Source organism: Oncorhynchus nerka, linkage group LG22 (genome assembly GCF_034236695.1).
Source record: "Oncorhynchus nerka isolate Pitt River linkage group LG22, Oner_Uvic_2.0, whole genome shotgun sequence".
In the NCBI taxonomy this organism is placed as follows: Eukaryota; Metazoa; Chordata; class Actinopteri; order Salmoniformes; family Salmonidae; genus Oncorhynchus; species Oncorhynchus nerka.
The window spans coordinates 69,819,880-69,832,038 of record NC_088417.1 but is presented as its reverse complement, the minus strand read 5'-3'; the positions used below and the strand labels follow the sequence as shown (position 1 = coordinate 69,832,038).

At 41.4% G+C, this 12,159-nt stretch overlaps 1 protein-coding gene across 2 annotated transcripts; it reads left to right on the top strand.

The window, feature by feature from the left end:
* Positions 1-1,367: 1,367 nt before the first annotated feature.
* On the top strand, positions 1,368-11,939 carry LOC115105572 (etoposide-induced protein 2.4 homolog). 2 transcript variants are annotated; one of them, XM_029627753.2, is made up of 11 exons: positions 1,368-1,472; positions 5,197-5,326; positions 6,013-6,158; positions 6,568-6,628; positions 6,770-6,836; positions 6,947-7,071; positions 8,938-9,057; positions 9,247-9,358; positions 9,466-9,577; positions 9,704-9,778; positions 9,907-11,939. In XM_029627753.2, the coding sequence occupies exons 2-11, from the start codon at positions 5,285-5,287 to the stop codon at positions 10,070-10,072; spliced, it is 1,026 nt and encodes a 341-aa protein (XP_029483613.2). In that variant the 5' UTR covers positions 1,368-1,472; positions 5,197-5,284; the 3' UTR covers positions 10,073-11,939. The 2 variants fall into 2 exon arrangements, with proteins under 2 accessions (XP_029483613.2, XP_029483615.2); XM_029627755.2 differs by lacking the exon at positions 1,368-1,472 and adding an exon at positions 1,498-1,612.
* The last annotated feature ends 220 nt before the right edge of the window (positions 11,940-12,159 follow it).

The window sequence follows — 12,159 nt, the reverse complement described above, 5'->3', positions numbered from 1 at the left end:
GGTTCAAGGAGAACCTGGGAGGGCGGGTCTTCCGGCTCCAGTACCCCTTGCAAGTCTTCAGATGTAAAATCTTTGAGTCCCAAAAACGTTTATGCCGCAGCCAGAATAATGTCCAGTTTTTTTCCACTTCTTTTAGACTTGTGCTGAACAGTTTATAACTGTGGCAATGAACACAACAAAATCCACCTTTTTAACACAGGTTTGCTGTCTGGCAGCAAACATTTACTACAGGCTGTGGTGTATCCACTACCATATCTCCAAGAGCAACACTTGTTTTCTCAATTATTTTAATCGCCTCCTTATAGGAGATTCGATTGACCGCTCTAACATTTGCCACCTCAATTTCCTTCACCCTTACCGTTCTTCAGTATACTGTTCTTCAGTATACCGTTCTTCAGTATACTCTGTTCGTCTGCAAACACTTGAAACATGGCCAAATCCTTTACAATTCTTACACTGCAGTGGTTTGGGGACGAAAGCTCTTACGGCGTATCTTACATAACCAAGCTTCACATGTGTAGGTATTTGCTCTTCAGAAATACAATGAATCAAAATAAGGCCACTCCGGGTCACTCTGACAGACCACTTTTCCAAGTGCATACTTCACCATTTGACACCTCAAACGGGTTTCCCAAATATGCATCCTTACTCAACAAACACATCCCAACAAGAAGCAATTCATTATCATTTACACATGTATCCTTCAATAAAAGGTTTGACAATTTCCTTTTTGTTCCAGTTTTTTATACTACTGTTGTCCATTCAGAACATTCGTCTTCACCAAATTTACTCGATGCGCTGCTTAATTCAAACTCAGCATCCACTTCCGCATTCTTTCAGGGACCTGCGATGTCCATTTCCCACCCCTCCCTCAAAACTTGAGAAATTTGTGGCATTTTGTTGTGTGACAAAACACATTTTAGAATGGCATTTTATTGTCCCCAGCACAAGATACACCTGTTTAATGATCATGCTGTTTAATCATTTTCTTAATATGCCACATCTGTTAAGTGAATTGATTATCTTGGCAAATGAGAAATGCTGACTAACAGGGATGTAAACAACCTTGTGTACAACATTTTTGAGAAATATGCTTTTTGTGCAGATGGAAAATGTCTGTGATCTTTAATTTCAACTCATGAAACATGGGACCAACACTTGTGTTTCTATTTTTTTTTTGTATATGTTGGTCTACTACAGTGTTTAATTGTATGAAATCCATGAGTGATGATTCACTGGAAAATTGTCTTTACAAAACCCTTTACACAAATAGTTGTCACGGGTGCTTCCTTAGGGCATAACCCCAAAAGAGCAAGCAGACACAACTTTTAGCCGTCCCAGACACCACACTACATCTCCCACAATCCGTTAGGTTGGAGTTTGCGCATTACACAAGTTACGGGGCAGGGTTTGGTTTGTTGTTGCAGAAAAAAAGAGGTGAACAGATTATTTAAGTGAAGCTGTCGTATGAGGTAGGCCATGTTGACTAAATAATCGATTATCTGGCTTGTTTTTGATTCAATTAGCTAAATCATGTAAAGTCGTTGTTAGCTAGCGAGACAGTTGCCGGTCATGTTAGCTTGCACCTTTTGCATTTGGACGATTTGCCTAGGTAGCTATAATTGTTTGTTTTGACACCTAATGTAGCTAGCTAATGTTACTACTGAACGTCTGTGTACTAACGTTTTTGCAAGTAGCTAGGTATGTGATTAACAACAGTTGGTTGTATAATGTTATTGCAGCTAGCTAACGTTTCAGTGTTGTCTGCCCCTAGACACAGGGACCCTTGGGGTTCCTAGAATTGAGGCAAAACAACGTTTTAATCATAACTGGCTAACAGATGGCTAGATAACGGTGTCTCTAACATCACTTGATAATGTAACTGGCTATTCAACATAAGAATGCCATGCACATACATTTCTACTGACTCTACACACACACTCACATACATGTTCGGGCTACCCTGTTTATCTTATATCCTGTTGCCTAGTCAACTTACCCCTATACATATCTACCTCCATTTACATTTACATTTAAGTCATTTAGCAGACGCTCTTATCCAGAGCGACTTACCACTCCAGTATCCCTGCACATTGTGAATATGGTATTGGAACTGACCCTGTATATAGTATGCTTGCTTAATTCTTATTTCTTTTTTTCTAGTATTACATTGTTGGGTTTTGAGTTTGCAAGAAAGGCATTCCACTGTAGTTGTGTGTTACATTAACCTGAAACCTTTAACAGCCAAAGTGATCAAGGGATTTGCAGACACTAAGTCCCTCGATCTAGGCCTGTACATGAGGTGTCCACATGCTCAAATGTGGCATGGATTTTGGGCTTGCATATAGATGTTGTTAGCTGCAAAGTGAGAGTGATAGATCTATACTTGTTCAGAAATATGCTATAACCATTTTAGAAAATTGTTTGAATAATAGTATAGGCCATATACAATGGCATGCTCTTTCTAACATTAATGTTATGAGCAAAACAAACCTGATGCTCTCTAAATCAGGGCTCTCCAACCATGTTCTTGGAGAGCTTACTGTCCAGTAGTTTTTCACTCCAACCCTATTTTATATAGCGTGCCTGATTCTAATAATTAGCTGGTTGATAAACTGACTCAGGTTAGTTACAACTGGGATTGGATTGGAGGGTAGCTCTCCAGGAACAGGGTTGGATAACTAGCAGATTGTAACAGGCGCTAACGTGATGCTCCATTTGCCATAAACAGCCAGTAGCAGCAGTGTAAAAATAAATAGAGGGGTGGTGTCAATGTAAATAGTCCGGGTGGCCATTTGATGACTTGGCGCTCCAGTACCGCTTGCTGTGTGGTAGCAGAGAGAACAGTCTATGACTTGGGTGACTGGAGTCTTTGACCATTATTTGGGCTTGCCTCTGACACCGCATAGTATATAGGTCCTGGACGGCAAGAAGCTTGGCCCCAGTGATGGGCTGTACACGCTACCCTCTGTAGCTCCTGACGATCAGATACCGAGCAGTTGCTATGCCAGGTGGTGATGCCAACTGGTCAGGATGCTCTCAGTGGTGCAGCTGTATACGTTTTTGAGGATCTGGGGACCCATGCCAAATCTTTTCAGTCTCTTGAGGGGGAAAAGGTGTTGTCGTGCCCTCCTCACGACTGTCTTGGTGTGTTTGGACTAGAGGTCGACCGATTCTTCGGAATGGCCGCTGATTTAAAAGAAAAAAGATATTATTATTATTATTTAAATGGGCAAGTCAGTTACGAGCACATTCTTATTTTCAATGACGGCCTAGGAACGGTGGGTTAACTGCCTTGTTCAGGGGCAGAAGGACAGATTTTCACCTTGTCAGCTCGGGGGATCCAATCTTGCAACCTTACAGTTAACTAGTCCAATGCAATAACGACCTGCCTCTCTCGTTGCACTCCACAAGGAGACTGCTTGTTACGCGAATGCAGTAAGGTAAGTTGCTAGCTAGCATTAAACTTATCTTGTAAAAAATATTTGATCATAATCACTAGTTAATTACACATGGTTGATGATATTACTAGATATTATCTAGCGTGTCCTGCGTTGCATATAATCTGACTGAGCATACAAGTATCTAAGTATCTGACTGAGCGGTGGTAGGCAGAAGCAGGTGCGTAAACATTCATTCAAACAGCACTTTCGTGCATTTTGCCAGTAGCTCTTTGTTGTGCGTCAAGCATTGTGCTGTTTATGACTTCAAGCCTATTAACTCCCGAGATGAGGCTGGTGTAACCGAAGTGAAATGGCTAGCTAGTTAGCGCGCGCTAATAGCGTTTCAAACGTCACTCGCTCTGAGCCTTCTAGTAGTTGTTCCCCTTACTCTGCTTGGGTAACGCTGCTTCGATGGTGGCTGTTGTTGCGTTGCTGGTTCGAGCCCAGGGAGGAGCGAGGAGAGGGACGGAAGCTATACTGTTACACTGGCAATACTAAAGTGCCTATAAGAACATCCCATAGTCAAAGGTTAATGAAATAGTCCTATAATTCAGATAATAACTACAACCTAAAACTTCTTACCTGGGAATATTGAAGACTCATGTTAAAAGGAACCACCAGCTTTCATATGTTCTCATGTTCTGAGCAAGGAACTGAAACATTAGCTTTCTTACATAGCACAAATTGCACTTTTACTTTCTTCTCCAACCCTTTGTTTTTGCATTACTTAAACCAAATTGAACATGTTTCATTATTTACTTGAGGCTAAATTGATTTTATTGATGTATTATATTAAGTTAAAATAAGTGTTCATTCAGTATTGTTGTAATTGTCGTTATTACAAATATATATTTTTTTAATTGTCCGATTAATCGGTTTTGGCTTTTTTGGTCCTCCAATCATCGGTATCTGCGTTGAAAAATCATAATCGGTCGACCTCTAGTAAGTACATTATTTAACTTCAGAGGTGAATGTATCAAACCAGTTGCCATGATAAGTTTCTTGTTGTGCACTCTCAAACAATAGCATGGTATTTGTTCATTGAAAATAAGAATGTGTTCTTAACTGACTTGCCAAGTTAAATAAAGGTATTAAAAAATAAAAACAGTCGGCACATCGGCGCCCACAAATACCGATTTCCGATTGTTCGGCCCTAATTAAGTCGGCCATTCCGATTAATCGGTCGACCTCTAGTACTTACATTCAGTAATCTTGCTCTGATTTGTCATCTTGAGGGTCTATATTCAAATGTAGGAACTGGTTTCTTCAGTTTGAACCCCTGCTGTGTCTGGACAAAATAAATGAAAAAAATAGGTAAAATCATGACTGCGGTGATCTTCAAGTCGGAAAGTAGGAGCTCTAGAAAGATGCCTGAGTTTCTTAGTTGAATAACTGTTCAAAACTATTTTCTCCAGTCGAAGGTCATTTTTTTCCCTTGAGTTCCCAGTTGTCTTCCAGGAACATACATCTTTGTATGTTCCTAGGTTGTCTTGAATGCACTGAAGTCGGAAGTCTGAGATTTCCGAGTTCCCAGTTGTCCAGAACGCAGCATAAGGGTTGGAGAGCCCTGCTCTAAATATTTAACTGTGTGATGTGACTGGTGATGTCACTGGTTGCTTGGTATGCTCCTCCTTGCCATGAATAAAAACTTCCCTAAATAGAGGCTGAATAACATGCTCTTTAACATGAGACTTGGAGCAAAGTGAACCTGCTGCTCTCCGTAACTGTTCTCCTGTGCGGTGTGATGTTACAGGTTGCTAGGTGTGCCCTCCCTGCGATGAGAGTTGACCAGGTCCCCAGCACCCCCTCCTGCAGTTGATGGATCTGCAGCTGGTCTGGAGATGACAGACAGTGTCAGGGCCTTCCTCCGTAATGTTGCGATGGTCAGACAGCAACCCAACACACCCCGTCTGTCCACACACAAGTGATAGGCCTACACACGGGGTTAAAGGAGGGTACAGCTATCATGAGTCTGAATCATGAGCTGGTGAACCAACTAGCAAGGTTATGTTCTAGTTAAATTGATGCCATCCACTCGGCCCATTAGACATTTCGTCTAATAAGTTAGTATGTTTTTACACTAGACAAATTAAACATTATAATAAAGTTTAAGCTTTTTCTTTCGTGTTTTTTCTTATTTGCTTTAGCGCAAACGTTGCTTTCGGGCAAAACCATAGTAGCCTACATTTAATGGCTTAACCAAATGTTTACCCTTGTGTTGTTTACCTTGACCCTCATTACCTTACTTCCAGATGAAGATCTCCTCCACAAAAGCAGTACAAAGATTAGCCTTGTTTTTTGGGTATAGTTCAAGTGTTTTTATTTCAACTGTGCTACTAGGTAAGCAAGTGAATTTAAGCACAAGTTACCTGACTTCAATGATATTAAGATACATTTTGTATTTGCAACACTGCTTTGGATTTAAAAGGAACTTTTCCACCCATGTACGTATACACATACCAAGTCTAACATACAGTGTAGTGTTCAACATTAGAAGAATGTGCTGTGTTGATTTTCTTCATAAGGCATTTACCCCAGTCTCACTTTGAATTTTCTGTGTGTCCTACAGGGGATTAAGGACTCCATTTTGGGGATCGGAACTATCTCCAAGTTGGATGCCCGCATCCAGCAGAAAAGAGAGGAGCAGCGAAAGAGGAGAGCCAGCGGGGCCCTGGCTCAGAGACGGGCCCAGAGTGAGGAACGCAAACAGGAGAGGTAGACACTGGCAATTACGACTTTAATACCCTATTCACACTGCCGAGCCAAGCTGGACTGGTTTCAAAACCCCCAGTTTTTGGAACCGTGCTGGAAGGGGTGGTGTAGAAGAAAAAAATCAGAGACAGCACATTTCTGTTTTGGTTGGCACGATATTGTGGGTATAAAAAGGGTATACGTGTTTTCTCTCTCAGCCCAAGGAGCTATTTGATACATAATCATAAAAGGGTATTTTTAACATTCCTCCCTATCTAACCTGATATGCTCTTTCTAGTTGTGACGGGTTCATATAAAAAACATGGATCGTTGTGTGCTGTCCAGTGTGAACAGTAGGCTTAGGCCTATACCTTTTTTGTGCTTATTAATGACAATGGTGAGTGATAATGTGTAGTCATACTCTCTCTTTCAGTGAACCCAAATTAGCCAGTAGGATTTTTCAGTGCTGTGCGTGGAATGGGGGAGTGTTTTGGGTAAGAAACATACTTTTCTATATTTTAAAACTGTTTGAAAAATGCATATCATGCAAATACAGATTTTTCTATGAGAGGGGCAGAGAAGTAATACTACAACGACATTGTTCATGTTAGTAATCCCTCCAAATGTTTTTGCAGCTCAGTCTGTTCCTCTTCTATCGGGTGTTTATTCCACTGCTGCAGACTCTGACAGCAAGAATTATCGGTATGCCTTCCTGGAACTATGGGGTGGGTTCACTCCATTATCACATGCTTCATAGTGATTTGTTAATAACAGTGGTAAAACCTGTCACTCAAAGAGACATTTCTTGACAGGTGACCCCTCACTCCATGGTAACGTGTGGTCCTGGCTGGAGTTCATATTGACTTCCGTGTTCAGTGCTCTCTGGGTGCTCCCTCTGTTTGTGCTCAGCAAGATAGTCAACGCCATTTGGTTCCAGGTGAGGCCTCTGTTAGTACACAGGTGATGACGTAGATGTTTTGTGGTTGTCGTTGTAACAAGGGTGGGATATAGCTGGTCAAGGACAACTGTTGCTCAGTTGGCACCGGAGAGCACTAGTCGTACAGTGGCTTGCGAAAGTATTCACCACTTTAGCATTTTTCCTATTTTGTTGCCTTACAACCTGTAATTAAAATGGATTTCTTTGGGGTTTGTATCATTTGATGTACACAACATGCCTACAAATTTAAAGATGCAAAATATTTGTTGTGAAACAAAAAAGAAATAAGACAAAAAATAACTTGAACTTGAGCGTGCATAACAATTACCCCAAGAAACTTGCAGCTGTATGTCTCAAAAGCTTGGCATATCTAGCCACTGGGATTTTTGCCAATTCTTCAAGAACTGCTCCAGCTCCTTCAAGTTGACATTTAAATGTTTCCCCTTAAAGTGTTGCTTTAGCAGTATGCTTAGGGTCATTGTCCTGCTGGAAGGTGAACCTCCGTCCGTCTCAAATCTCTGGAGGACTGAAACAGGTTTCCCTCAAGAATTTCCCTGTATTTAGCGCCATCCATCATTCCTTCAACTCTGACCAGTTTCCCAGTTCCTGCCAATGGAAAAACATCCCCACAGCATGATGCTGCCACCACCATACTTCAGTGTAGGGATGTTGTTCTCGGGGTGATGAGAGGTGTTGGGTTTGCGCCAGACATAGCGTTTTCCTTGATGGCCAAAAAGCTCAATTTTAGTCTCATCTGACCAGAGTACCTTCTTCCATATGTTTGGGGAGTCTCCCACATGTTTTGGCGAACACCAAAAGGTTCGCCAAAAAGCAACGGCTTTTTTCTGGCCACTCTTCCGTAAAGCCCAGCTGTGTGAAGTGTACGGTTTAAAGTGGTCCTATGGACAGATACTCCCATCTCCGCTGTGGAGCTTTGCAGCTCCTTCAGGGTTATCTTTGGTCTCATTGTTGCCTCTGATTAATGCCCTCCTTGCCTGGTCCGTGAGTTTTGGCGGGTGGCCCTCTCTTGGCAGGTGTGTTACGGTGCCATATTTTTTAATAATGGATTTAATGGTGCTCCGTGGGATGTTCAAAGTTTCTGATATTTTTTAATAACCCAACGCTTATCTGTACTTCTCCACAACTTTGTCCCTGACCTGTTTGTAGAGCTCCTTGATCTTCATGGTGCCGCTTGCTTAGTGGTGCCCCTTGTTTAGTGGTGTTGCAGACTCTGGGGCCTTTCAGAACAGGTGTGTATATATACTGAGATCAAATGACAGACAATGACACATAGATTGCACATAATTGATTATGTAACTTCTAAAGGTAATTGGTTGCACCAGATCTTATTTAGGGGCTTCATTGCAAAGGGGGTGAATACATATGCATGCACCAATTTTCCGTTTTTTATTTTCTATTATTTTTTTAAACAAGTTATTTTTTTCACTTTGCCAATTTGGACTATTTTGTGTATGTCCATTACATGAAATCCAAATAAAAAATCCATTTAAATTATAGGTTGTAATGCAACAAAATAGGAAAAACACCAAGGGGGATGAATACTTTTGCAAGGCACTGTATATACATAGTTTTATCATAAACCAATTGCGGTCTCTTGACGATGTTTATAGCTTTCCAGCAATGTTCAGGCGATGGAGTAGTGGCTTTAATACAGTTGAATGAATGCTTGGCTATGCTTTCCTTTTTGTCTCACAGCAGTAACAGATTTCCAATGTGTTATTGCTATGCTATCTATATTCCCTTCCAGTGTTTTTACACTGTTATTGCCTGAGGATCTTTTGAGATGATAACATATGTCACACAGTGAAACAGGAGGTTAACATACCCTCTGGTTGTCTGCTGTAGGACATAGCTGACCTGGCGTTTGAGGTGTCTGGTCGGAAAGCCCAGCCCTTCCCCAGCGTCAGTAAGATTATCGCTGACATGCTCTTCAACCTCCTCCTCCAGGCCCTCTTCCTCATTCAGGTAGTACAGCAATTGACGTTCCCATGTGTCTTCAAGTTCACAAAGAAGGGTTCACTAAGGTTATATTGAAATTAAAACATACAGGGGTCTTTGGGATCAACGCTGAGAGCTCTAATTCATTACATCCATTGGTTGAAGTTAATAGTCAATCTATTAGCTCATCATCTTGTCTTTGTTGTGGTCCACTAGGGTATGGTTGTGAGTCTCTTCCCCATCGATGCCATTGGACAGATGGTCAGCCTTCTTCACATGTCTTTGCTCTACTCCCTCTACTGCTTTGAGTATCGCTGGTTCAACCATGGTGTGCCTCCTTTCTACTCAGATGTTTTTCTTCTCAAAGTATTTTGCTCATTTTAGGTAATAGGAACTGAGCAGAATCTCAACCCATTTGTAACCGTTTCATCCAAGGCATTGAGATGCACCAACGGCTGTCCAACATTGAGAGGAACTGGCCCTACTACTTTGGCTTTGGTCTCCCCATGGCTCTATTGACTGCCCTCCCCTCTTCATATATTATAAGGTAACGCCACTTGTAGCCCCTCTTTCAATCCAAACACGAGACTCTTACAATATGCAGACTTTCAGTTCTACTGATATACCAAATCATTTGAATGATCCACTCAAATTATATATTTTTCTGCTTTAGTGGCTGTCTGTTCTCCATCCTGTTCCCTCTGTTCATCATCAGCGCTAACGAGGCCAAGACCCCAACAAAGTTATAGTGAGTATGGTGCACTGCAAGCCCTAACAATGACCAGTGATCAAACGGATTCACTTGTGTAAAAAGAACCAGTGAAATCCTCTTCCCTGCTCACTCACTCTCTTTCCTCCCGTGTCTTTTCCACACAGTCACTTCCAGCTGCGCCTCTTCTCTCTGGTTGTGCTGATTAGCAACAAGCTGTTCCACAAAACGGTCCACCTACAGTCGTCCTTGACTTTGTCCACCTCCACCGAGAAGCTGCCCCCCTCTCCCCACGCCTCACCTGGCCGCCAGAGACCCCTACTCTCCCAGTGATGGCCACCAGGGGGCGACAAAGGAGCAGCTCAGCAACTGCTTAGTAAACAAATGGAGGAGCAGTTGATTCTTTCTGTGGACAGGAAGAGGATTGATGTTTGTTTGGTTAAAAGGGGGTTTTATGTGATTTTAATGATTCTACCACAGTCCTTCATATTCTTTTGGAGGACCTGCAAGGTGTGTTTTTAATGTGAATGACGAATGAGATTTGACTGCCCTGTCCCTCACACTCAAACACACAGGTTATTATATATTTTTCTCATTTATTTTGTTTAATAGTTTTTTTTATGTTATGATGTGCCATTTGAGAGCTTTAAATACAGCACAAGCTGTCATATACATTGTTTTTTTCTGCTCTTTTCAATTCCAACTCCAATGTTGCTATCTTGTTGTTTGTTTAATCTGTTTATAACCCAGTGACTGATCCCAGACTGATTTGTATAAAACACTGGATGTGGAAGAGAAAAAGGAAAAGGTTACATTTTTGCCAGGACTGATGTTATCAATGATTGACTTGGATTGAAATACGTCCCGTGCCTGCCTGGTGACGGTACTGTTTTGGTGCAGGAGCTCCACAATATTTTATAAGAGAAACAGGAGCTCAAGCAGTAGAAAATATGTGTGACCCAAAGACGTCTGTTCGGCTTTTCAATTGAAGGGGGTGACGTGTGCGATGTTCAAAAGTAAAGCACAAGCGTAATTTTTTCTGTGTTGCAAGTGACATTCCTTTCACCCTGATAGGATGCTGTCTTGTTCATGAATAGCTGTTTCGCTATAAAGCCAGGGTGACACTGCTACTCCTCTGCCCCAGGGATAAGCTTGTGCGGTGAAAACAAAGGGACACTTTATTTATTCCTATATGGGCTTTATTTAGAGGAATCTTAATTTTACGCTTTCAGCATGGGAGCTGGGCCTGTATCCATGTAGGCTGCAAAATACCAATTAGTGGAAAAAAGATCAGAATTGGGTTGCCTGTGTAAACACAGCCAAAGTGTCGCAGATCTAGGATCTGTCCATACAATCTTATATTCATTATGATCTAAAAGTCCAAACGGATGCTAGATCAGCACTCCTGATCTGCAACGCTTTGTGGATACAGGCCCTGATCTAAACCTCACACTACCAAGGAAGAGTATCCTTACCTAAAAAATTCAAATATGAAATCACTGGTTGTTGTGTGGTGATAAGTGAAGTTAGATGTTTTAAGGAAGCGGTTTTCTATAAGGGTGTATTAAGCTGCGTTTACACAGGCAGCCCAATTCTGATATTTTTTAAACTAATTGGTATTTTGACCATCTCTGAAAAAGAGTTGATGTGATTGGTCGAAAGCCCAATTAGTGGAAAAAATATCAGAATTGGGCTGCCTGTGTAAACGCAGCATTAGACAGACAGGTGAAGCTGTCTGTCTGCTGCTGGGTCAGATCAGATGAAACTGACAAACTTCTTTACTACTATGTTTGATTTACTTCTGCTTCAAATCAATTGCACACCAAGGACTGTAGTGTAGGAACTAGGAAGATATCACTGAGATGAACTTCTGACAGATTTTCTCTTGAAGTAACAGACAGGGGAGAAACCCTCTGTGTTTATGTTCCCCCATGAGCAGTGGCAAATACAAACAGCCTGTAGGGGCTTCTTGTTTTACATGATGTCACTTGGCTCTAATGTTCAACCAAACCTCACCAAGGGGATTACCATCATCTAGCTTTCACCTAGTCATTAATCTCATGGGTTGCGGGGGAAGGGGAAGTGTTTTTTAAACGGTATGTAGTAATTGTAAGAAGCATAGTGTTTATGTATACAGATTGATATTTGTGAGGTTGGAGTAAAAGTATTGCCTAAATAAAATTGGTCAGTATACACTACATCTACTTGAAAGTAATCTTGATTGACCCCAATTTATTTTGTCTCAAATGTTATTCTATGGTTAGCTGCTTTGTTGCTCAATGTTTCCCACCCAGGGCCAGCTCCAGTCATAATTGAAAAAAAGTGGTTGCTTAGGGGGTCCAACCAAAACCAAGAGAAATTATAAGTAAAAAGTTGTATTTACATTTTTTAGGAACTCCTTTCTGGTATCAACATACTAT

Bases quoted from the DNA above. Each gene is read 5' to 3' on its own strand.
- LOC115105572 (XM_029627753.2), top strand. From the start codon at position 5,285: ATGACAGACAGTGTCAGGGCCTTCCTCCGTAATGTTGCGATG. The intron at 6,629-6,769 runs GTAAGAAACATA...ATGTTTTTGCAG, and splicing joins GGAATGGGGGAGTGTTTTGG to CTCAGTCTGTTCCTCTTCTA. The intron at 9,779-9,906 runs GTGAGTATGGTG...TTTTCCACACAG, and splicing joins AAGACCCCAACAAAGTTATA to TCACTTCCAGCTGCGCCTCT.